We start from the raw sequence: 27,215 nt of genomic DNA, 5'->3' as shown, positions 1-27,215 counted from the left end.
AGATTTTCAGTCATTTGTTTGATGTTCAATTGTTTGTTTGGGTTTGACATGATTTGCTAAATGAGAAGAGATGTATCAGCAGAGCATCCACCAGTGAATATGCTACTCGGTATTTACCTCTGAGTGGCGAGGCAATGGGGATGGGAAACAGGCAGCCAGTGGTCTTGGCAGGGAAGGCAGAATCATTTTCAAAAGTTTCCCATTTTACTGCTGCAGCTTTATAAAAGATACAGAAGAAGCTCACAAACTTCAGCCAAACCGTATTTGCTATTGGATGCCACTGAGGCTGAAAGTTAAAGAGAACAACTGCACACAATAGCGATGTACATACTGTGAATGCTTTAGTAGGCACAATTATAAGATTTAAAAGACTGGAAAAAGGATAAAGGCAAAAGATGCGGAACTAACAAGATGAAGACATAATGCCGGCAAAGCAAGAGCATGAAAAAGAGCAGTCAATTTAATTGCTGCAAAAAAGAAGTCTTGGCAATAAGTAGTATTTTCTTTTCAACTTGTGAAATGAAAAAACAAAAAAATACCTCCTGAACACACTGCGTTAAACCTTGAGATTATCAAAACACCAGTTTAATGAGAACTTCAACTTGACGTCTTGGTAATGGGAACACATCCTTGTCCTTCAGGGAAGTTCATGCTTTTAGTTGTGTTTTTCTGATGAAGTAGACTGCTTTAAACATTGTATCACACATTTATATAACTAGGACCAACATTGATTCATACATTTTCTTCTTCTTTTTTCAAGAAAGAACCAGAGTAGAGGAACTGGCTTCAGTTAGGATCTGGGAGAGCTGGGCACTGGATCATCGCTCTATGTGGATGTTCTTACTGCCACAGAACACTCCATTATCTCAAAATGACAGCTAAATTGGCCCGTCAACAAAGCTACACTCATCTAAGCAACTTCACTGGTGCATTAGTGCTTCTTCCAAACATAGATCAGGGATATGGGGCATCTCCTCCGTACTGGAAGCCACAGGGGGAAATTAGAGAGTTTCTAAGTGATGCACAAACATGCAGGCTTGGCTAGTGGTTGGTTGCCCTTGCCTATCGGAATCCTAGCTGAGCTGCTTAAGTATTTTTATGACCTGCCTAAAGTTGAGGAAAAAACAAAATCAAGCCCAGCGCATCAGGGGAACAAAGTCTTGCTGAAGAATAGTAGCACACAATTGATGGTGTGTTAATAATTCTAAGTCAGTACTTCCTTTAGCTGCTTCAACTTCAAGCTCCAGTGAAGAGTGGATTTTAATAAAAGCGGCCACTCTATATATCTATCTATCCTGTTTATTAATCCAGTCAACAATTGACCTTACTGCAAGTATCCCCAAATTAGGATCACCTCTGTAGCTCTTAGCTGATAATGAATAGCTTTCTGTATATCTACTGACTTATCTACAGACCTAAGCAGGTAAATTAATCAGCCAACTGTGAGGTTTTACTGCCTTACACTCCTGTGTATTAAATGTCTTGTATATCTGGTAAATCCATAAGGCAATGCCACTATCTCCAGTCCAGGCTGTTGAGGACTCATCCATCCCCTAACAGCCTGTACACCCCCTCTACGCCTGCAGGTTAATCAGCCTATTAAAAAAACACTGTCTTGTGTAAATTAATGCCTGCTGGATTGCACTAAACATAATTAAAAAGGTTGCTACATGTATGCTATACAGTTTTACGGCCCACTCCTGAATGCAGTATGAATGCAGTACATAGATATGTCAAATTAAGTCTCTAGAGGATTTTGACAATTTTTTTAGGTCCTCTAAAATGTTTACAGCACTGAATCTGTTGAATTGTGTCCAGAGAAAATAAACTAATTTGCATTTCTATACAGTTAGACTTTGAGTTGGGGAGCTTAGCTAAGCAACATGAAGACTGAAAATCAGACAGGCAGCTAATTTATAATCTTTTGGTTAGGTTTTGTCTCAAATCCACAAGGAGTTTCCTGCCAGATACATCCCTTTGCAGAAATGCCAGCCTCCATAACAGGACTCTGTGCTTGTGTGTATGCGTGATCATGCCCATATTATTGTTCAGAGATAGTGCAAGAGTATGTGTGGGAGGAAATAATGCATTTCAGAAAGTCATCAAAACCTTTTGCAAAGTACTGTTGTGTTGTGTGGCTGGCAAGGACAGTCAGATTGGCCTTAAGCAGAGATACTGTACTGTACTCTCTTTTCTGTTTATGCATTCACCTGTATAATATGAGACACATTTGACCAGAGGAGAATTCATTCTTCATCTTAGCCTTTGCTATTATGAGCAAAACTGGGCAATCCATTAATACAAATATCCTGGTGTGTGTGTGTGTGTGTGTGTAGCACTTGCACACTTGCACACTTGTACCAGCATGCCCCCGCATCCATGAGAATGAACAGAGCTGAGTGGTAAAGCTAGCACGTGGGGCTCCTACAGAGTAGACCTTGACTGGAAGGCAAGATACCTTTGGAAAAAAAAAAAAAAAATAATTTGCTGCACCTACTCAGAAATCAACTCCCAAGAGTTTTATGCTGAGAGTGGTCTGAAGATGCAGTGAGGCAATTCATGTTGGTTGCTGTTGCCATTTAATTTAGGGTGGCTGTCCATATATGTAGAGAGTGATTAGAATGTACTCTAAACACTCTGTTAATCATTTCTTTCCTTCTAACTGAGAATGTGAGCCAAGAAAAACAGTGTGAATTTTGCTTATAACATGCAATACTAACAGAGAAAAAGTATGGGTATACTTGAGGATGTATTGGTATGATAAACCATCAGACACATTATGACAAATGTCCTAAAGTACTTTCACTGTGTTGTGTGCATCATCAAGACGTGTAAATGCAACTGCCAAAGTGCCTTGACCAAACATCAGTCAGTCCAGTCTAACAAGGCTAAATCTATGACTGGAGATAATCAAGGAGAGCTGAGTAATTCCAGAAAGCTGCAAACTGAGCTTTAGGGAAAAAAGGAAGTAGAAAGGCTGATCGCAGTGGACCCAAGGCTGTAAGTACCAACTGTAATTAGTATGGATCTCTGAATCCTGTTTATCAATGACCCCTCCCACTCTCCTGCTTCCTCCACAGCTCTCCCTTGCCGTATTGCCATCAAGACAAGACAGGCAGTGGCTAATTACTGTACAGCAACAACAAACCAATACTTTTCTATCTCACTGGTCATGTCCCATTACTTCAGCTGAGTTCCCCTATTCATATTTCTCTTGACAGGTGCATCTGTCCATGGAGAATGAGGCAGTGTTTCAATCGACAGGCAGAGGATGTTATAATTTAAAGGTGTACCTCTGGGCAAACACATGGCTCAGCCAAGGTGAAAAGGAAGGAGGGAGTGGAGTTTTATTGAACACAGCAGGGTTCTTGTCAATAACACTGCCACTTGGCACTGGGTTTGATGCTGCTATTAATGGCATGGGGTCTGTGCACATCTGTGCATGTTTGTGTCTGACCTTACCCTGCAAGTATCAGTGGGAGCGTTGATCAGGATATACTCATTTCTTTTGCCAGAATGTGATGAGCACCCACATTCAAGCGCCAAATCAATGTTAGTCAAGGAGAGAGAAAAGTCGGGGAAGGCGAGACAATGCGGAGAGAGAAAGCAGCAGTCTCTGCGTGTGTGTCTGAGCACGTGCATGTGTGCAAGAGAGGAAGAGGGAAGCGAGAGAGAAATAAGAGAGAGTCTGAAATGAGACAGCAAGTATAGGAGTGCACAGATTGATATAGCAATTACCAAGAAAGCTATCTCTCAGTTAGGAATACATCTACATACATTAGAGCAGGGTTGCTCTCCAGCCACTGTTTCTCTGAGGTTGGCTCGGCAGTGTCTCATACACAAACGGAGCACGAGAAAAGGTCATCACTGGGCAGTCACTGTGCACACACTAACAATGAAGAGCCCATCTATCGTGCATGTTGCTCATATCTCCAGAGAAAGAAATCCATCTTGTTGGCAAGGGAAGAACGAAAACAAACTCCCAAAAATAAAAGCTATCTTCATGAACAGGCATATTGCACACACAAAAAAGAATGACAGAGACAAAAAGAAGATCAGCTCCTCCTCACTGGTCTGAAGTCGGTGATGTATATTGGAATTGGAGTGTCATCCCATAAACATAAACGTGGTCAATTACCTGCCACTGCACATATGGACGCATGCAGCGACTTACACTTGGAAGCAATGCTTGCCACAGTAAGATTCAAAGGACTGGCTGTCATGCACACTTTCCCTGAGCTAGCAAGTAAATCCGGTTATAGTTAGCCTATAATGTATGCAGAGAGAGGACCAGCATATGCTTGTGCAGTGTGACTACAGGCCCTGCAATATATAGAGGAGAGTTTTGCATGAAAATACAATGCTGCTACCAAATGGGCTCAGAGTATGCATGTAAGCATTTCAAACACCTCTGTTGGTTCAGGAGACATCAGACACTGAGAACAAAGAGAGAAAGCGAGGGAGCAAGGGAAAAGAAGACAGAGAGGTGAGGGGGAGTTAGAAAGATGCTGTGTAAATAAATCCCTGAAAGCAGATGGAAACAAAAACCGTGGTAAAAATGATCCAATGTGACTTGGATCTCTGCCGCAGGCTCAAAGCTATGCTCTGCCGGCGTATGCATGTCTGCACTGTGTGTGACCGAAATGTTTTTCTGTGTGTGCCTGTGCTTGTATGTGTGTGTGTGTGTGTGTGTGTGTGTGTGTGTGTGTGTGTGTGTGTGTGTATACAGTGCATACACATTCACTGAGCACCATTCACCATGTTTTATGTCAGATAGCTGTAGGTGTACACAACACAGGGCTGGGATAGGGAAGTGTACAGCACAGGTCTGCTAACTGTGGAGTCCTCTCTTTTCGGGCATGTGGAAAGAGGGGAAAGCATTACTATTCAACAGATGTGGGTTGAGGGGTCAAATTGGTAAGGCTGTATCTGGTGGACTCCAATACTAAATTCTCTTTGACAAAGCTCAGTTCAAGGATCTACATACGTACATCAGACCATCTCAGCATCCGAAGATTGCTTCCATTTCATTAATGGCACAAAACCATACAAAGTGAAGCAAGCTCTTGCTGTGAGTGGAGAATGAGCCAGGCTGAAAATTTCTGTTTCTAAGGACTTGCAGGAAAAAAGGATAAAAATGGAAAAGCTAGAGTAAGGGTGGGGAATGAAGAGAGGGAGAGGATGGAAAAGTGATGAAAGTAATTAAACACTGCCATCTGCTGGTTAGAACATGAACATACTGTGTGCTTTGAGTCTGAGGCTTATGTATTTGAACAGCTGCACCTTTGACCACCTGTTTGCATTGATCCAACCAAAGCGGATGTGACACACAAAGGACACAGCGCTGGGCCAAACTTGACATAATAAAGTAAAAAAAAAAAAAAAAACTACATTCAAACAATGAAATAGTATATCCCTGCTCAGTAAGAGGCAAATTGAATTTGCTGGTTGAAAGAGAAGAAGGAGCGCTGAGGACGGGGTAATCATTTTGATGCAATAACAATTATGTAAAAAGACACCATCGCCATCTTCTCCCTACTCTTCCCGGCTCTCGTCTAATCGAAGGCAGCAGCAGCAGCAGCAGAGAGGAATAAAAGGGAAGACCTTTATAACTTGTAATTGTACTGGCGGGGCTTTCCTAGCTCAGTTACATTACCTGAGTCATAGAAATAGAAAAGCTCTATGAGAAAAGTACTTACTTTGCAGATGCTGCTCACAAGCTGATGTCTTTATGTGTCAAACTTCAAATAAGTGTGAGAGAGCGGGAGAGACCAGCACAGTTTTAAAAGGCTGTATCAGGTGCTTCTTGCTTTTGACTATACAAAAGATAAGGAGGCATAAAGCGGTAGAATGGCATGGAGACAAAGAGATCTTTTGCATAATAAAATGTGGATGGCAGTTAGAAGGTGAGAGGGAGAGAGTTACAGTATGTCTGTTTCCTGCCTGCATGTAAATGCTCACAGATTGTGACTAGTCTTTCTCAGAAACAGATATTTCTACATGTACATGTGGTAAAAACAACTGGTATGCTACCTGCGTTATAAAAAATCATTATACATCTCAATATTTGCTAAAATGAATTCATAAATTCACTGCTCAAGCATATTTTTGTGTTCTTTAAATTTAATAGAATTGCTACACAGTTTATGTATGCTGTGACCTAAAAAGCTACGCCTGTTTGTGCTACAGCGTGTCTTTACCCACATACCCATAGGGCCCTGACTCCATCTGTCCTTCCACTGAGCTCAGATCCCCGAATAAAGACTTTTATTCCAACATGACAGGGACTTTCCTGCATAGCCAATTTTAAGGAGGCCTTGCTCAGATTCTGCCGCCTTTACCAAAACCTAACTGTGACCTCAATAATAAAACGTATTTCAAGACTGCCAACAACTAAATCTGTCCAGAATGATGCTTGGTAAAAACATGATGGAAATGGATGAAATGCTAACTAAGCAGAAAAAAAGTGTAAAAATTTGTGTAGAAAGAGAGAACTGTCACTATTTTACTAGGCACCTAAGTGTTCAAGTGTTCAAGTAACAAGAGAACCAAATGTCAACCTGACTCACTGGAAGACTCTGTATGAGTTATTTTTCACACTGGGTGGCATTTGTTTGACAGATGAGGTCTTTGTTTTATATATTGTTTGAAGATCTTTTGTTTACAGCATCACTTATTTGAATGGTTTTAAAACCTGTTATTCTCATAATCACCATAGCCAATGCCTGCTATAGGTCCAGAGCCACATGAGGTCTTGCGAATTTACTTCAGACTTTTAATACATAACTCAATGTTCAGTGGAATGGGTTGTTTGCTTCATTTTGAGCCAGGAAAAACCCTGAATCACATTTTGACCGCTTGAAACCACTAATATGTCCACAACAAAATAATTGTTGATATTAAAGTCCTATATTAGTGACTATTAAAAGGTGCTTGGGAAAAGTATTGGGAACATTGGAAAATGTTAGCATATTATATATTACACATTTTTGGAGGAAAAACGTTCCCAGCATGTGCACAGCAATCAGAAAAGAAGCCCCTTGCAAAATATTTGATGAGGAACTCTAAAAGGTAAAAGGTGGAGGGGGGGGGCACTCATGTTGCCTCTTTGTTATATGCCAAACAACATTGAAATTGAGTGAATTTAAACTGATGTTGACCTTCACTTTTTCTCTTAATAGATCTTGTACCTCAGTGTCTAAAGTTGACTTATTCCAAACTAATTCTGGGTGTCAGTAAAACAAAAGTAAAGATGAGGTCAGACCCTCTTTCTTGTCTTATTCATAAGCTGCCCTTTCACTCCAGCTACAGACCAGCATCTGTGCGCTGCATTTAAAAATCTTGTCTAACCTTTTGTGTCACAGACTGTACCTGTTCAGGAGCAATTGAGGCAATGCACTCAATATTCTTGCCATTTTTTATTTTAGTGGCATATGAGCATCAATCTTTCTTCAAAAAACCCTCAGGATGTTTTCCCTAATTAAAGATGGAAAAGAATCCACATAGCAGGCAATCTATATTCTCCCCAATTCGTTTGTGTTTTTGTTTTTACAGATGATTGCACATTATCTGCAATGAAATAGAGGAGATGAAAAATACTCTGTTTTTTAATTCAGTCTACCCAAAAAAGGAATACATGTTTACAATGTGATCAGGATCTTTCATTCCTCAGTATAAGTGTGAGACGGACATAAATTATTGTCACCACCTAGACACACATCTGCATTTTTGCGTGACTAAATGTCCTGTAATGTCCGAGTGAAAGAGGCTGTAAGAAACACTGGTGACGGGCCCCTGGTTAGCTCACCTGGTAGAGTAGGCGCCCATGTATAGAGGTTTACTCCTCGACGCAGCGGCCCTTTCTGCAAGTCATTCCCCTTCTCTCTCCCCTTTCAAGTCTAAGCTGTCCTATCCAAATAAAGGCCTACAAATGCCCAAAAAACAATCTTAAATAACAAACAAAAAAAAACCCACTGGTGACAGAATAGAGAATGAAGAAATCAAAACCAATAGAAAGATTTGTCCACATCCACTCACTCATGCCTAATCCATGAAATGAGAACCGTCATACAACAGTTTGTTAACATAAAAATAAACCATAAACTGAAACCAGCTACAATATTAAAAGCTTTTTTATTGCTTGGATGGACTGTGTCTATCTGAGTCTGCGTCTGTGCTGTACTCAGGTCTGCCATCCATCCATGCATCCAACCATTGCAGAGGAGTCAAAGAATGAGTAACAGATCAAAGCTGACTTGGGACAAGGAGCAGCACCCCAAAACAGATAAAAGCAATCATCCAACTCCGAACTCCATTACTGACAACAAAGCAAGTGTGCATGTGAGTGCTTGTGGGTTTGCGTGGATGGAAAGAAAAAAAGAGAGGAAGTGAGAGTTTAAGAATATCTGGAAAATAGTGTATAGCTGCCCCCATTATATCATTATATAACAATAACATATGTATCCCATATATATAATATGCACCATTGTGTGTATGTGTCCCTGTGCTTTACCACCAAACAAAACCACTTACAAAAGTACATGTGCATAAAACACGTACTATAGCCCATGCACAGTCGTGCACACGCACAAAATCCTGCAAGTGCCATGCCTCATAGCTTAGAATATCAGGTAATAACTATGCTGAGAGGATCTGGCCATCGCCTATGTCTCTGTGGTAAGTTAGGAATTAAACATGCACCAGCTTCAGGCAAGCACAGAGGGCTAAGCAAAGGGCAATTTGTCTCATTTAACTGCAGCCTGTCTTCCTGTCTGCCTGTCTGCCTGTCTGCCGAATGGAATCAAATTATGCAGGTCTTTGGCTTTTCTAAAACGCCGTACTGTTTTACATAAAAACAGAGCTGATGCGATTAGAGGCCACAGCCTGGTACAGAATAACAGGATAGCAGGTTCAAATAAAACTAGAATGTAGTTCTTCTCAAAGTGTCTAAGCCCTTAGCAGTAGACGGCTTTTAGTTGTTAATCTAATATGTCTGAGTCTATGTTTCACCCTGCTGGTCTGATACGTCTCCTCACAGCAGCACCATTAAAGTGTAAATTGCAGGTTAAATTTTTCATGAAGTTAAGCAATGTGTTTATTAAACATAAAGATTAGAGCCGCCCACCATTGTTTTGTATGGCTTTTTATAACAAAATGCTGAATATAATATAAAAAGTTGATACTTTTTACAGTGGTTTTAAGCACTCCCCCTCCCTTCAACTAGGCGGGGTGTGACGTCATAAGAGGGACTCCAAGAGTCTAACGGCTAGTAGTCTAGCAGTTATATTGGAGACCTAGCTAGCTAGCAAAAATGGTAAACTATTGTGTTTGTGCGGGATGTACGAGTACATCAGAAACAGGGCAGAGGGTCCACCAGGACAAACGGCTGATTCGTGCATTCAGAGCGGTCTGAGAGACCTCCGGTTTACAGCGGTGTGTCCGAGCGAGACTGTCCGAGCGACGAGCCAGCGGCCGGGGCAGGCGCTGCTGGTTGTCGCATTACTTTATGGAGCTTCTCAACTCCGAAAACTTTGAAGCAAATTGTCAATTTAGCAACGATTTTTGCAAATCTAAACAGTTAATTTCTCGCCTAAAACGTTGTCAGAAGTGAATTTAGTGATGAATAAGATGGCGAAAATGGATAAAATTGTCCCGTTGTTGGCCTGTCTATGTACCTGCTATGGGTTGCTACTCCCTCTTATGACGTCATCACCCAGTTACTGTAAAAAACATGCTACCTTTGAAGAAACCCCAATAAATGTTATTTTAACGCATTTTAAGACAGAAATGTTTAAATATATACATACACATTGATTCATCCCCCCCATTTCAAACTGCAACTCAAAACACATCTGTTTAAAATAGCCTATTCCACTTGATGTCAATTGTTCTGCCTCTTTCTGTTGTTTCTATTGTCGTTTTATTCTTTATTTTTATTTATTGCTGCTTTTAAATGTCTTATGTATCCCTGTACGGTGTCCTTGAGTGCTGAGAAAGGCGCGTTTAAATAAAATGTATTATTCATTATTATTATTATTATTATTATTATTATTATTATTATTATTAAAAGCCCTTAATACCCAATATGGGGAAATGCTCACTGCTGCAGCAGCGAGGGATAGGAATAGCTTCCTTTACGACAACTTTTAACATGTACAAGCTAAACATGAGAAACGGCTTTTCAAATCCAACTTAAAAAGTATTGGATAGTTTGAATAAAAGTAAAAAAAAATGTTTTATTGTGGTAAATGCACATCTAGTAATCAAATAATAGGAAGTTGCTGAGAGCACATGGTTATTGGAGTTAGAGAAAATGGCATCCCAAAATGGCGCATACTTGTGGCACACGCGGTAACTGGTCCCTCGTGGCTCCAGGCTAAGTTGTACGGGATCTCGGAGCAGCAGTGGGCCCCAGAGACGTGGCATGCAGGCCCATCAGTGAGTGGAAACGCCCTGATGCCCGTCAACCACTGTCCCAGTTATGGGTAAATAGCCCCAGCTATGGGTAAATAGCCCCAGTTATGGGTAAATAGCCCCAGCTATGGATAAATAGCCCCAGCTATGGGTAAATAGCCCCAGCTATGGATAAATAGCCCCAGCTATGGGTAAATAGCCCCAGCTATGGGTAAATAGTGAAGACCACAAGGCTGGGAAGGTGCAAGAAGGCAACCCCACAGCCACGTGGGTTAACTCGGGGGGGTACAGTGGCTAGGGGGGGGCAAACCTCGAAGACAAACCTGCACCTGGGGACAGGCACAGGCGGAGTCCAAATGCCCGGACCACCGGCAGCCCCCCCGCAACTCCTGCTAGACGAAGGTCGTCACGGGTTCCCTCATGCCACTGGAGGTCCATCTGGTAGGAGTGCAGATGGTGGGAGTGAGGTCTGCCCACCCACACCCTCACCTTAACCCTCACCTATGCGCAAGAGAAATGTCTTCTATCTGTTAAAGCATTTCATTTGAACCAGAAGACACATGCTTTTACACAAAGTAGAGCTGATAGTTAAAGGCTGTAAATACATCACAGTATATTAGTTTTTTCCACAGTTTGATTTCACTAATGGAGCTCATTGTAAATTCTTGCAGGAACACTTCTAAACTTAATCACATTTCTCTCTCTTCTAAACTGAACAGCTGTTAGAGGCGTTCACTTTAATTTTAACCAATCAGAAGAGGCCATGAATTTCACGAGCCAATCACAGCATGACAACCCTGTTTTAAACCTGTCTCTCTCTGCTGCACAGTTGTCATTTCAGGCTAAGAGTACAACCCTCCTCCTCCCTTTGCTCCTCTGGTCTTCATCACGCATGGCTCCTGGTTCCTCCTCCGGCAAGACTGCCATCGGCTCCTCGGCTCCTCGGTTTGGTCTTCGGACTACTCACACCGCCATCAGTGTCTAGACTGCATCAGGGGGGATCAGCTCCTGGCTTTCTAACCCCCTAAATATATATAATTGTCTCTCCTGATTGAAATACATAGAAACAGAACCTGTCACAGGGCTAAAAGTCAGGTTTTCATGTGTACACACTTATTTTTGGTTAATTTGACTTATTGTGGTTAATTTGATTTATTTTGGTTCCCCTGTGCCAATATACAGCTGGACTCCCACCATATTTTTAAAGGTCCCATGACATGGTGCTTATTGGATGCTTTTATATAGGCCTTAGTGGTCCACTAATACTGTATCTGAAGTCTCTTTTATATAGGCCTCAGTGGTCCACTTATATAGGCCTTAGTGGTCCCCTAATACTGTATCTGAAGTCTCTTTTATATAGGCCTTAGTGGTCCCCTAATACTGTATCTGAAGTGTCTTTTATATAGGCCTTAGTGGTCCCCCAATACTGTATCTGAAGTCTCTTTTATATAGATCTTAGTGGTCCCCTAATACTGTATTTAAAGTCTCTTTTATATAAGCCTTAGTGGTCCCCTAATACTGTATCTGAAGTCTCTTTTATATAGACCTTAGTGGTCCCCTAATACTGTATCTGAAGTCTCTTTTATATATCCCCCTGGTTACTACACATTGAGCGCCTGGCGTTTAAAGTGCTCATATTATGCTCATTTTCAGGTTCATTGTATTTAGAAGTTATATCAGAATAGGTTTACATGGTTCAATTTTCAAAAACCACCATATGTTTGTTGTACTCCACATTGCTGCAGCTCCTCTTTTCACCCTGTGTGTTGGGCTCTCTGTTTTAGCTACAGAGTGAGGCATCTCACTTCTGTTCAATCTTTGTTGGGAGTCGCACATGCGCAGTACCTAGGTAAGCACTGCTAGCTAATCAGAAGCAGAGTATGAGGGTGTGCCACAGTAGCAGCTAGGCAAGCATTATAATGTGTGTTACAAAGTGGCGCACATTCATCACAGAAGTAAAGGCTGGACTACAATAGAGCTGTTTGGGGCAGTTTGGAGATGGTAAGTCCCTTTGGGGTTGACTTTGGGCTTTATCACTTCGGAAGCCTATTACATGCACAAAAAAGATATATAACACAATAAAAGAAAGGGAAAACACCAAAAAGCATAATATGAGCACTTTAAGTCAAAAATAGAGGATACTTGCAATTTCCAAACATCACCACAAGGGGACACTGACATACTGTGAACTAGCAACCTTGTGGACAGAAAAATCTATAACACTATAAAGTACATGCATAGACTGCGTTCATCCTACCATAAAAAAACAGAGCACTGTTTTAAGTGCATATTAAACAGAGTAACAAAGGGGAAAGATACATATGAAAAGAAAAAAACTATGCAGTGCCTCGGAAGTATACTGTATGTCAAAGTGTAAAGTATGCCACTCTCAGTATGGTTAAAACTAAATTACTGGGCGCCTGGGTAGCTCACCTGGTAAAGCGTGCGCTCATATATATATATATATATATAAAAATAAAGAGGTTCACTCGTCGACGCAGCAGCAGCAGGTTCGAATCCGACCTGCAGCCCTTAGCTGCGTGTCATTCCCCCTCTCTCTCTCCTTTCATGTCTTCAGCTGTCCTATAAAAATAAAGGTCTAAAATGCTCAAAAAATAATCTTAAAGGAAAAAAAAACTAACTTACTTAATAGTTTTAAGTGTGTCATTAATAAAATCATTAAAGTAGTAGATGAAAAAATTATTCACCTCAAAATAAATTAAAAAAAAAAAAATTATGTTTAGCAAGTCATAAACAAAATGACTCCCATCTCTAATTACAGATGCAATCAGAGCATTTACTGCGGTTGATCCATAGACTGTGTAAAATATGGACGTAGGCTCTGTGAATGTCAGCCCCTCCCCCTGATTGCTGCTTGGTAGGGCTGGGACGATTCGTCGACATAGTCGACGTCATCGATTACATAAATGTGTCGACACAAATAATTTGCTTTGACGCGTCACTCACACGTACAAATCTAAAAATAACCAGCTGTCTCCAGCAACAGCATTCCTCGCAAGTTCAACAACACGTTGAGGAAAGGGCTCGTACACGGTCTTCTAAAGTGTGGGAGTGTTTTACTCTTAATGTCAACAACAACGTGGTAGTCTGTAGACTTTGTAAAAGGATCCCTGAGTCAGCATAACAGCAGCAAAACACAGTAAGTTCTGATCACTTTTTTGTCCCTTTCCCTCCCAAGTAGAGTTTAGATTCTCTGCCCGAGCCCGAACTTGACCCACTGGCCGGGTCGGGTCGATATTTACCGCCTCGGGCCGGGGCGGGCCGGACCCTTGATCAAGCATTTGTGTTTTTTTAATCATTACTTTATTAGCCTAATTGGGTGGGGAGAAACCTATGCCTCTCCAGCTTCACCAGTAGCTCTGGGTATACAGTGAGGAAAATAAGTATTTGAACACCCTGCTATTTTGCAAGTGCTCCCACTTGGAAATCATGGAAGGGTCTGAAATTGTCATCGTAGGTTCATGTCCACTGTGAGAGACATAATCTAAAAAAAAAAATCCAGAAATCACAATATATGATTTTCTAACTATTTATTTGTATGATACAGCTGCAAATAAGTATTTGAACACCTGTCTATCAGCTAGAATTCTGACCCTCTAAGACCTGTTAGTCTGCCTTTAAAATGTCCACCACCATTTATTATCCTAAATTAGATGCACCTGTTTGAGGTCGTTAGCTGCATAAAGACACCTGTCCATCCCATACAATCAGTAAGAATCCAACTACTAAGGCCTAGTCCACACGGACACGGGTATTTTTATAACCAGAGTTTTTTCTCCTCTGTTTTCAAATAAATCTCCATCCACATGAAAACGCAAAAACACGCTGTCAAGCGCTGTCAAGAGCATGCCACACCAGCAGGCGGCGATATAACCCAAATCGTAAAGTCACCTTGGCCAATCAGAAGCCTAGAAAAAAAGTTACATCCTACTCATCCGCCATTGCAAAGAATCGTCAACAAACATCAACAAAGCAGTTAGCGGCGCACAATATGACGTCAAACACAGCGGATAACGGCGCACACTCTGACGTCGCAAGGCAAAAAACCCGGTTATACTGTCCACACGACAACACTGTAACCGGCGGTTCTGAAAATGCTCACCCTGGCCGGAGTTTTCAAAAATGTTCGGTTACAGTGCCCTGAAACTGCGTTTTCGTGTTGACGGAAGGCCGAACCGCGTAAAAAAAAAGTCACGGTTATAAAAATACCCGTGTTCGTGTGGACATGGCCTAACATGGCCAAGACCAAAGAGCTGTCCAAAGACACTAGAGACAAAATTGTACACCTCCACAGGACTGGAAAGGGCTACAGGGAAATTGCCAAGCAGCTTGGTGAAAAAAGGTCCACTGTTGGCGCAATCATTAGAAAATGGAAGAAGCTAAACATGACTGTCAATCTCCCTCGGACTGGGGCTCCATGCAAGATCTCACCTCGTGGGGTCTCAATGATCCTAAGAAAGGTGAGAAATCAGCCCAGAACTACACGGGAGGAGCTGGTCAATGACCTGAAAAGAGCTGGGACCACCGTTTCCAAGGTTACTGCTGGTAATACACTAAGACGTCATGGTTTGAAATCATGCATGGCACGGAAGGTTCCCCTGCTTAAACCAGCACGTCAAGGGCCGTCTTGTTTGCCAATGACCATTTGGATGATCCAGAGGAGTCATGGGAGAAAGTCATGTGCTTTTTGGTCATAATTCCACTAACCGTGTTTGGAGGAAGAAGAATGATGAGTACCGTCCCAAGAACACCATCCCTACTGTGAAGCATGGGGGTGTTAGCATCATGCTTTGGGGGTGTTTTTCTGCACATGGGACAGGGCGACTGCACTGTATTAAGGAGAGGATGACCAGGGCCATGTATTGTGAGATTTTGGGGAACAACCTCCTTCCCTCAGTTAGAGCATTGAAGATAGGTTGAGGCTGGTTCTTCCAACAAGACAATGACCCGAAGCACACAGCCAGGATAACCAAGGAGTGGCTCTGTAAGTAGCATATCAAGGTTCTGGCGTGGCCTAGCCAGTCTCCAGACCTAAACCCAATAGAGAATCTTTGGAGGGAGCTCAAACTCCGTGTTTCTCAGCGACAGCCCAGAAACCTGACTGATCTAGAGAAGATCTGTGTGGAGGAGTGGGCCAAAATCCCTCCTGCAGTGTGTGCAAACCTGGTGAAAAACTACAGGAAACGTTTGACCTCTGTTTGAGGCTACTGTACCAAATATTAACTTTGATTTTTTTCAGGTGTTCAAATACTTATTTGCAGCTGTATCATACAAATAAATAGTTAAAAAAAATCATATACTGTGATTTCTGGATTTTATTTTTTAGATTATGTCTCTCACAGTGGACATGCGACCTACGATGACAAGTTCAGACCCCTCCATGATTTCTAAGTGGGAGAACTTGCAAAATAGCAGGGTGTTCAAATACTTATTTTCCTCACTGTATGTCCTGCACTGACTTGAGTGTGAGGTAAACTGTGCTAAATCGTGTCTCCCCCATCTGTAGCACTGTCTTTGATAATTGCACAACCAGGCCATATTGTTTCAGATATCTCACAAGTCCTTTATAATGTCAGTTATAGCAGCCCACGTATTTAAAAAATGTGAGATTATCAACATAGTGACACGGAATGTGTTCCCAGTAGTAGCCCAACTGTACATTAGTCCGTTAATTCGTTTTAATGCCCCGCTATGACTTAACATTAAGCATCATCAAACGCTGTTAGTCTGAAGTGTTATTTTTTTTGGTTTACTATCATCATTACAGACTGTTATATTAGACACTGTGCAACTTGCCTAATGTTGGATTTATTTGATACATCTGATTTCATATGTTGCTAAAATTGCACTTTTAGGGAGAAAAGTTTGGATGTTTAACAAGAGCTTATTCATTAATTTACTTACTACTGTTAAAAAAATCAAATACTCTTTTTGCACTTGCACAAATAGCCAATCCGATTCTATAGACAGTTCCAGATTAGATTAAAGATAAACTACTGATCGATCCTGGTGAGGAAAATAGGCAGTTGCAATGTGTAGCGAGTCGTATGATTTAGTAGAAAACATCTTAGAAGTTGTAAGACTGCTTCTGCTGCTAAGGCTAGACTAGTGGGGACAGTGCACAATATTAAACGTGCAAAAGAATTAAATATCACCAAAGTGCAGCAGGTATGTTTTCTAATGATACAATAAGTCTTATTTTGTAGGTAAAAAAGGGACAAATGTCCTCATAAAATGCTGCAATATGTGTTATATCTCTGAAACTATCTATACTGTGTGTGTCAGATATAACACATTATCAAGAAGAAGTACATTTGGGAAGTAATGCTGCTGTAATGTTGGGGGTCCTAAAAGGGAAATGTTCAGCAGTCATTTAAAGTTGCTCTGAATGTATTGGTCATGTCTACGCAAACACAATCTGGGTCTCATTAAGCATGACAAAGGCTGAAGTGCAAATACTGTTTTGAATTTGATACATAAATCAACAGTGGTTCTTAGGCCTGTTCCCCAGGGCCCTGAGAGTGCTCCTGGTTTCCTAACCTACAGTATGAGACCCTCTTGCATTCACAACATGTTTTGATGAGTATGTTTGTAATGAAAAATGACAGGGCTCCAGATCCCGAGCCAATATCCAAAACCTCAATGTCCTGACCTGTACAGACATGATCACCATCAATATGTAACCACTAGATGGCAGCAGCAAATCGTGTCTATGGAGACAACTCAGTTTTGTGTGTGTCAGAGATATATGAGACTTATAGAGAGAAATAAGTAGTACATAAATATGCCTTTGTGACACTGAAAATACTTATTTATTAGGATACTGAACATCTCAGTATAAAAAAGCCCATGTGGATATAGCAGCCTTCACAAAGTGGTGCAGATAAGAACATGCACACAATAGATGTGCCATGAAGAATTTGACAAGAGGGTAGTCTGAATAAAGTCTTGGAGGCAGGGTTCCCCATATAACCTTAATTATGTTTTTGTTTTTTTGTTATAGGCAGAAAAGTATATTACAAGACCAAGCCATCTTATATAGCAGACCTTGGCAATGTCCAATCATATTGATGCGCCTGCTGTACAAAAAGATATACTTTTCGCTCTGTTATGCTTAAGCACAGGCTATAATGTACTCATGCAGCACATGTGTCATATGTGAAAAAGTCATGAGTGGCAAAAAAAAAACTGTTATTACATTCAGGAACCTTTGTCTCTGTGAGCTTTAAGACGCATTATAAATATTGGTGTGTTCACTACACAATTGCCTCATTAATGGTCAATAACGTTCTCTCAAAGTTGGGATACACCAGAGCCAGAATATATATGTGTGGCGTGTAGTATTTCAAAGAAGAACAGAATGCTTGCAGACTTACATCAAATTCATTGAGGGCAGCAGCCAGTTCTCCAATGCCGGCATGGCCGTGCTTCTCATCAGTGGGCGAGGTGGCCTGAGCAGCACTGGAAATGCCTCCTATGGCCTCCTGAACCTGCTTGAACACGTAGTCTCGGTTGGCACGTGTGGCCGCCACATCTGGGTGGCGCAGGAAGGCCTGTGAGGCAGTGTACAGCATGGTGGCGTTTTTCTTAAGAGCCCCACGTGCAGCTGCCATCTCATCTCGACACTGGGGGTCTTTCAGTTCCTGAAAATGTGACAAAGGTCATCAAGTTAGCACTAAAAAACAATTATAGTCAGTCCTTAAAGAAAAGGCAGTCCATATTCAAGAATTAGGAAAGATCCTACACAATATATGCAAAAGAGTATATTTCTCAAAATGTTCAAATATTGCATCAAGAGCTGCAAAAAAGAAAAGGACTTCTGATGGCATCACTAATTCACAATAGAGACAAACAGACTATAGACTGATCCCATTTCAAGACATTTCCTTTCAAAACATAAGTTCATGTCCCATCCGATGAATTGGTATTGTTCCAACCACACAAAGTTAGGGCAGCGTCAGCAGATCAGCAGCCCTGGAGCTGGATGGAATTCAGTTTTGCTCTGGGACAGTTCAGCAGGGTGGATAGTTGCCAACATGACACTTGTAGGAAAAATCTTCTAAAAGCTTTTTGTCACACTGGGGGCAATGTTAGATATTCAAACACTTTCATGTGTTATCCTCCTGGGTAAAAAAAGCACGGGTGCTGATATTTTGCTCATTTAAAGTAACATGATAATGTTATTGCAAATGCTTTTCAGCTGCAACTAATACCATAATATATAAAATATATATGAAATGAAGCATTTTGAATGTGGTGGAACTGTCGGTGTTGTTTACAACACCACAACTAATAGTACAATAGTTGATTGAAAAGAGGTTCCTTTTCTGCTATAATAACCAAATTTCCCCAACAGGAAAAAGTTTCATCTTGTTTAATCGCATCATACTGTGTGTGTGTGTGTGTGTGTGTGTGTGTGTGTGTGTGTTTCTATGAAAGCTAGCCTATACTATATTTAAACAACTCTTGCTAATCACTGATTGAGGTCTTGTCAATCAGGATACACGTCTGATTGTGTCTACATTTATTTTCAAAACACTTGCTTGGTTTGAGTTTGAGCCACCACTATTCTCATACAATGGCCTAAACCCATACATTCTTACACCATTTACTGTATCTGCAGTTGTTTCAACCAGTATTGTGTTCTGCACTTAACAACCTACAAATGAAATTTAAAAATCACCAAGACAGAGAAAGCCAAAGTGTAGACACTTGGAAGGAGCTTTCTCCTACGGGAACTCCCTGTACCTGAACATGGTGTGGAAAGTGGTTTACTTTTTTCTGAGAAAGACTAAGCAGGACACAGGGGGCTTCCAGTTACCTGCTGTCTCCGGGCTGCCACATAGTTAAGCTTCACCATCTCCTTCCCAAACTCCTTGAAGCGGTTGGCCAGGTCCTGCTCATTGGTCGCATTCTTCACTCCCTCCAGGGCCTCCTCCACCTGGAACACACACACACACACACACACACACACACACACACACACACAAATACTGGAGCTTTCAAACTATGGATGCAACAGAAGACTAGCATACATTGATCCAAATAGTTTAATTCAGTAATAAACCTTAAGCCATAAATGTTACAACATACATTAAAGTAAAAGAATAATGGAACACTGTAATTGGAACCAGGTTAAAAAAGACGAGATCCATTTAGTTGTGCAATTTTAATGGGTCTCACTTCAGTAATCCCCAATCCCTTTTGCAGGTACATTCTGATTCTGAACTCCTTTCTATCCCAAATGAAAGTGATGCACAAGATGTAATGGAATAGAGAGAAGAGAGAGATAACTTTTAAGTGGCCTTTGATGAAAAAAAAAAAAGGACTCGGAGTGTGTGTGCGTGTGTGTTTGTGAAAGAAGGCAAAGTAAGTGAATGAAAGTGCATGCAGGCCTGAGTTTGTTTCAGATAATACCAATTGCATATCATTCTTTCTAGCACCCTTTAATAACTTCTCTTTCAAAGCCCTGAGCCATTTTCACAATAAAGGACTAAAAAAAATCTTTGTTCTACAAATGACTCTACAGTCAGTGAGTGGGATGGGTATGTGCAGTTAATCACACCAGGGCCCCATGGTATGATATAAATACAGTACAATCAGATGTGTGTTCCCAGCATACTCCTCTATGCCTCATCTATATGCTAATGTTAACAGAGGTTGTTATAAAAGCATGCATTCCTTATTTGGACTATACAACTCCAGGAATAACTCTTTAACATCTGTACTTAAACACTGTGCATGCACGTCTCACAAACACCACTTGATTCAAATCACTTGCAAAAAAATATTTGGGGAGTCTGTAATTGCAAGGCATGCTAGACATATTAGCATGAGTATTCTGAAGGCAACTCTCACACAACATAACCACTAAACATGGCTTCATAACTCTGAGAGGCCCCAGGGTCATATTGGCCACCAAACACATTGTTGAACTGTTCAAGATGTACCCTTTGTTCTTTGGCAGAAGAACATCATATTTGTTTGAAATGATGTGAAGTGATGATTACACTTACAATTTTAAGGTGGGCCAGCAGCCTCATGACATCAGCCATGTCAGCGAGAATGAGCAGGCGGGTGACAGCAGAGAGCAGGGCACGGGCGGCCCTCACCATGGTGCCACGTTTCACAGAAGAACACGGGTCATCGGCAAACTCTGACGAGGCAATACGCATCGTCTCTCCTGCAAGACGGAAGGGAGAAAAATGTAAGTGGAAGATAGTGACATGATTATATTTGACCTTAGAGTTGACTATGTGTTATCTGTGTGTGAGTATGTGTATTTGTGTGTGCCCACTGTATACACCCATTATTTATGTATATATTGTTTAACACCAGTTGAAGATAAGCTAATGTTGTGTTATAAATACATTAAGGTGTGTGATTGCTCCTTGAATCTGTGTCTGCACTGTATCTAACCCATTTAAGGCCCACTATTAAATTCTTTCATCTAATTCATGGCTGATTAAACTGGGTTTTTTGTTAGAAAATAGATAGAATTTGGCTTCAAAGAAGCCTCAGATTGCTCAAACCCACACAACCACAGAAATCAATCTGTAGGCTTGTAACCTACAAGGCTTGTAACCTACAAGCCTACAGAATCATCATGACTAGTGACCTGTTGCTCTTCATAATGTGTTGCAAAGTGGTTTGGTTATGACTTTCCTTCAACCATTTCACCATAGATGAAATTACATTCCAGAAAGCATCAATTCCTCCATGTCTCTGAGCAAGAGTGCCAGCTCTCTCAGCATTAATTAAAAATATGGAGCAAATGAAGATGTTTGTCCTATGACAAAAAAAAACCTAAATCAGAGAAAACTGAACCTGACACATCCTAACAGACATAAACAGAGGCAGGCACCTAAACACATACTGTTGCTGGTAGTGCCAAGTCTGTCTGGCCCAGTGACGAGCTAGTGAAGAGTGACAGTACAAAGGGCCTGGTTATTGAAGCCCTCTGTGGTCTGAAATCAGCATGCATGTTTGAATCATGACAAGATAAAAGGGTTTGGGATGATGAGATCACGATGACTCAGGTCAGATTAGGTAGTGACAGATTTAAAGATGTTTTACAATTCACAATGACCTTAAAAGGTGCTGTAGGTAGGATTGTGAAGATCCAGGACTTAGCCAAAAGATTTGAACATTGACAACTTCTCAGTCACTCCCCCCTTTCTGCTCAAGCCCAAATGGTCTCCTAAGCCCCTCCCTCCACAAGGGAGAGCTGTGCACGATAGAGCGCGTGTGAAGAGGGGGGAAGGGGAGGAAACCTATCTGCAGCTCTTGCGCGGTGAAGGGGGAGGGGAGGACGCTATGAAATGCGTGTGCCTGAGCAGCAGTGATGAATCTGTGCACTTTTTTCAGTAAGGAGTAATCTAACGCGTTACTATTTCCAAACCAGTAATCAGAATAAAGTTACTTATCCAAGTCACTGTGCTATTTGTCATTTTCCTTAGTAAAAATATATAATTTAGCTTTCTTCTTGCGTCTCGGGGAGTGAAGTCACGTATGCGACAAGTCACGTTTTCAGCATGTGGACAGTTCACGTGTACCATGCAGAGACACAAACGTAAACAACAATGGAGGGAGGAGAGAGATGCGCGTTTTCTAGCTGGAAATAAAGTCACTATTTAGAGTTTGTGTCAGCTAAAGACGGCAATTTTAAGGTCCGTACACTCTGTGCTGGTGGCGACAAAGTACTATCTAGCTACAAAAACACTACGTCAACTTTGAAGAAACATTTGGAGTCGCAGCACTGCAGTCAAACTTACAGATCAAGTCCCAGCAGGTGGTGGGAAGCAGAGAGCAGGAGGTCCCCCACCACCCAAACAACAAAAGCTGGACTTCGGTGCAAAACCAGTAAGTGGAGAGTTGAAGAAGTTGGTCGGGCAGTAGGCCTATGTTGTAGCGGAAATGCTGCCCTTAAACACCGTTGACTCGCTCTCTTTGGTGCCATAATAAACCAGATCCTACTACTGGCAATGCCGAGCTGCCTCACAGTAAACCGGTTGTCATTTTTATGTTGAGGCTGTGGGTGTTGTTGTCGTCAGCTGCTGCATGTAACTAATAAAGTAACTTGTAATCTAACTTCGTTACTTTTAAAATCAAGTAATCTGTAAAGTAACTAAACTACTTTTAAAATCAAGTAATCTGTAAAGTAACTAAGTTACTTTTTCAAAGTTACTGTGGCATGATCGTGATCGGTGCATCTGAACAGGGAGCTGTGGATTTTTGCAAATCGCACTACAGGCTATAGGTGGTGCCAGAGGAGCCGGAATTTTTCTTTTTTATTACCTGCTTCATGTAGTTCTACTCGAACATGGGGTCAGTTTCAGCATGACAACATGACAGAAAGTTAGTTTTATAATAAAAATAATAAATTGAATTTATATAGCGCTTTTCACGAACTCAAAGTCGCTGCGCTTATAAGGCTTACCTACTGCATCTTTAACTAGGCTGATTATGCCATTTAGGCACACTTCTAGCTGCTGCTAAAAAAATGGTTATTCTTTTAAATTCTGCTGAATTCAGACAACATAGCAGATTTCTGGCTCGTAGGTCTAATATTATTAAAAATACACAGTTTTTCCTAATTATATCCAACCTAGCAACAAAGAGAGAATGAAGAGTGTGTCCCATCAGCAGTCCACTTCTGTGCTTAAGAGCTTTTGAGCATGCCCATATTTTTTAAAATGGCAGTAAAAGGTTAAGAAAGACAGGTACTGAGTTTGAATAATTGCCTTTTTTAAAGGGCAGAACCTTGCCACTAAAAGAATCAGAAAGGGCAGTGCAATTATTTATGAGCACACATGCAAACACAATTGCAAAAAGGTACCACATTAGTTCAAAAACATGTCCTAAAGAGATAGAATGTACAAAGAAATATGAATGAATAAAACAAATTAACACAGCCTTCCTTTGGTTTTGGATCACATGTCAAAAAAGTGATAAGATTGATCTTGTCGTTTTTTATGTCAGTTTTGGGGATGACCTGTGTGGCAACAGTCTATTTCATGCCTCAAAAGAGCTGAGTGTCAGCGCATTCAAGTCAGTGTTCAACAGCACTGGCGGCCAAGTGGAGCTGACAGTGCAGGATAAGGAATACAGCTACAACACAACACACAATATGCTGAGCTCCATTTGCTCTTACTGCTGATGTAGTTATTGAACGGGGAATCCAATTTCATTCTGGGGACAAACATCTGATTCACATAAAGGCTCACTGACTTGCTCTCAGCACAGGAAAGAAACTTTTGAGACTGTGACCGTGGGCCAACATAGCAAGCCCCCCCTTTTTGTTGCTAATGAGAATGGGCTTCTATGTCTCAAAATTCAGCAATGGGGGTGCCCTGGTAGCTCACCTGGTAGAACATGCTCCCATGTACCAAGGCTCATTCCTTACAGGAATCCAGGGTTTGATTCCAACCTGCGGCCCTTTGCTGCATGTCTTCCCCTTCTCTCTCCCCCCTTTCCTGTCTACAACTGTCCTATTAATTAAAGGCCAAAATGCCAAAAATAATCTTAAAAAAAAAAGAAATTCAGCAATGCTCCCCACCATCACAGACAGTCAAAGCTCTAACGATGTATGACTTTAGGGTAAACAACTCAGGATCTAGGCTCATTACATTCATGAAGCTGCATGCATCAAGTAAAGTCCAAAACTAATGGGTACAAATGTGTTATATTTAATGGATTTGCCTTGCCACTCTAAACTCTACATCCGTCTAAAGTACTTTATACATTTTACTTGTTCTAACACTCAGAGCACTTAATACTTTCTCCAAACATTAACATTTTTACAGCAATTACGATCCCTGTGTAGCCTTCAATCCTAGAAAAAAAAGGTTGGATGTACTCAACAATATCTGTAAAATCTGAATGTAGCCATTAATTATCATGGCACGACTATGACTACCCCCCTCACCCCCAATACTTGAAAGTCATTGTTTTTCCAATTTGCTATGACTGTTGTGAACTTATAAGTGGGCAACTTTCTACTAATGATGGATGAAGCTCTAGAAAGTTCAGAAACAACTCACAGCCATACACCATGTAATACCATAGATCAGGGGTCTTCAACGTTTTTTAAGCCAAGGACCCCTTAATTGAAAGAGAGACGGAGCAGGGACCCCCTATTACATATATTGTATAAAATGAAGTTTTTCTTCATATAATACTAAGCTATTAAAATAGCCTAATAATTGTTGGCATGATTTCATAAATCATGTTTTAATGTTAAACATACATGTAGCATGGCCTTAGTGACTATACCCTACCTATGGGCCAGTTAGCAGTGGGGATTTGTGTTTGCTAATATGTTGAATTCATGTTAAGACTTTTTAATTTTTGAAAAAACTTAACAACTTAACAATAATTTGGCATTTTTTCGACCAATATCAAAGCAATATAATGATACAACAGGAAAAAAAAAACACAAGCATTGTGCATAAGAACATTCAACAAGCTCACCTTGCTTACGAACATCCTCCACAGCAGCAATGAGCTCTTCCTTGAGGTCCTGGCTGTCTTTGGCGATCTGCTCACCCTTTTCCAGAAAGTTCTGGGTAGCCTGCTCAACAGACACTGCCAGGACATGGGCCTTCTTGGAGCGCCCCTTTTTCTTACTGGACGGCCCTTTGTTACTGGTGTTCACTAAGGTAGTCACCTGGGCAAGAGGAGAGGTCATTACAGTTGGTTAAGTAACATATGGACGTATATGGAAGTAACATATTGCAGCTTTTGTGCATTTTCAACAGTGTCAGTGTCGTCAAGGCTTGGGTCATGGTGTAGCGGAGTTAATAATTCCACTTGCCATTAAAAGGTAACTTTTCATTTGGCCAGTAGTTTCCATATGAGACAGGCTTTTTCTGTAACATGACCGCCATCTATTGGTGCTATTCTGCAGACTTTAGGGTAAATTCCTATACATTATCACCAGTCTGCAGTAGCCTGTTTCATGGTAAATCACATATACTGAGCTCCAATGTTATAGATTAGGGTGACCAGATTTCCTGGAGCTAAAACCGGGACACTTTGCGTGTGACCGTAGTGTGTTTGTGCACGCACACACTTTTTAATGTGAACATGTGCCAGCCCTGTTCAGACACAGACACAGACAGTAACTTCATTATTTTGATCCTAGGCTCCTCGTCTAATAATAAGTGTTTTTTCCTGTGAAATTAACAAAATTGCAGTAACAGCCTTTTTCAGTTTAGTGTGAGATTTATGTTGAGATTTTTTCTAAAAAAGATTTTTTTAAGTGTTATTTATTCCAATAACAGCAAAGTAATTCAAATGATTTATTGAAAATTTTGAGCATTAAACACTTAATTTCCTGCATTCTGGTGAATTTTTATGCACCTATTTCTACCTTTTTCTGAATCAATGTATGCTGCAAATATCTTTATTTAAAGAGAAACAGATTACAATCCAAATATAAAAACATAATGGAATATATTGCAGTAAGGCTGTCAGGCATTCTGTATTGCTTTCAACTATTTATTCTCCTTTGGATGGACTTTGCTAATTATATCTGAGTCAGCACACATGTAGCCTATAGGCATCATTTACTCTTACCTCCTGTTTTGCGTCTTTTGTTGGTTAAGTAACCTCCTTAATGTGCATATGACAATTATTCACCTCAAAGATACATTCATTCATTTTAATTTATTAATAAACCCCTGGAATGTAATATTTCAGATGTTTGAGCAAGATTTACTGCTCTTGTCCAAAACTTTGTGCACATTCAAAGTATATAAACACAGTAGTGTTCTCTGTGATTTGGAGAAGTCGTGATATTTTGAGAAAAATAAAGTGATAATAGGCTATTACAAGAATAAAATCACAAGCTATATTTCAGAAAATAATCTATACCTGCACCATAGTCTGCTGTGCATTACATGATTGCTCTGCTGATACGGTAGATCTCAGACCTTCTGACAGACACAGAGCCCCATTTGGGTCTCTGGTCTCTGAATGAGACAAATTGTTTAGCTATGGAAGTGGCTGTACGCTGCTCTACGTTGGAGGTGGAAACCCAAAACTAAAGAATACATGGAGCACAAATGCAACACATCTGCCGCAGCATGGCCACAACTGAGCGCATCCATCAACCTGAAGCTGCGCTGCATTTTACAGAGAGAGTGGACACTAAGCGACCCACAGGTCTGCTTCAGAGCTCCGTGTGTTTGAGTCTGAACCGTAGACTGGAAAGGTCACGTCACGGGAACTTCAAACTAAATCATTAGTATTGCGCTCCTAAATTTTGTGTTGATGGCATCACTGTATTAGACTGATTTTGCTACGATTACAGCATGGTCGGACCCCGCACGTAGCTGCCCGTTCTATTCGCCTCAGAAAAATAAATGGACAAAGTTACATTCGGGGCTACACTCAAAACATTCGGGGCTGAAGACACGGCAAAATCGGCTGACGCCGCTCCTGGTGTAAACCGGGACATTTTAGCGTCCCGACAGGCTTTTGTCGGGACTCGGGACAAGCAATTAAAAATCGGGACTGTCCCAGTCAAACCGGGACGTCTGGTCACCCTAAGTTAGATAAATGTGTTCATTGTGATAATATGTTAGTATGCATCTAGTATATCCACACGGGAGGTCTCACATTTTATATTAGAGGCCAGTTTTGTTTTGTTTCTTTTGTTTTAGCTTAAATGAAAAAGCTCACCACGTTGTGCTAGCTTGCTAGTCTGGTTAGCCTAGCTTGATAACCTAACTTTTATGATACAACCGTGGCAACAGCAAACTGAATAATTTCTGTTT

General features: G+C 41.0%; 1 protein-coding gene across 2 annotated transcripts in view; it reads right to left on the bottom strand.

Moving 5' to 3' along the window:
* The window catches only part of ctnna2 (catenin (cadherin-associated protein), alpha 2), a 351,715-nt gene that overhangs the window by 265,203 nt on the left and 59,297 nt on the right, over positions 1 to 27,215 (bottom strand). For both annotated transcript variants that reach the window (XM_028596679.1, XM_028596688.1), the window contains exons 3-6: positions 24,907 to 25,102; positions 20,451 to 20,617; positions 19,256 to 19,375; positions 17,811 to 18,077 (exon numbers count right to left, since the gene is read on the bottom strand). In XM_028596679.1, coding sequence (XP_028452480.1) covers positions 17,811 to 18,077; positions 19,256 to 19,375; positions 20,451 to 20,617; positions 24,907 to 25,102 — 750 coding nt within the window. The remainder of the gene's footprint in view (positions 1 to 17,810; positions 18,078 to 19,255; positions 19,376 to 20,450; positions 20,618 to 24,906; positions 25,103 to 27,215) is intronic.

The sequence above is a fragment of the Perca flavescens genome, chromosome 2 (genome assembly GCF_004354835.1).
Source record: "Perca flavescens isolate YP-PL-M2 chromosome 2, PFLA_1.0, whole genome shotgun sequence".
Taxonomy (NCBI): domain Eukaryota; kingdom Metazoa; phylum Chordata; class Actinopteri; order Perciformes; family Percidae; genus Perca; species Perca flavescens.
This window is presented reverse-complemented; position numbering and strand designations above follow the sequence as displayed.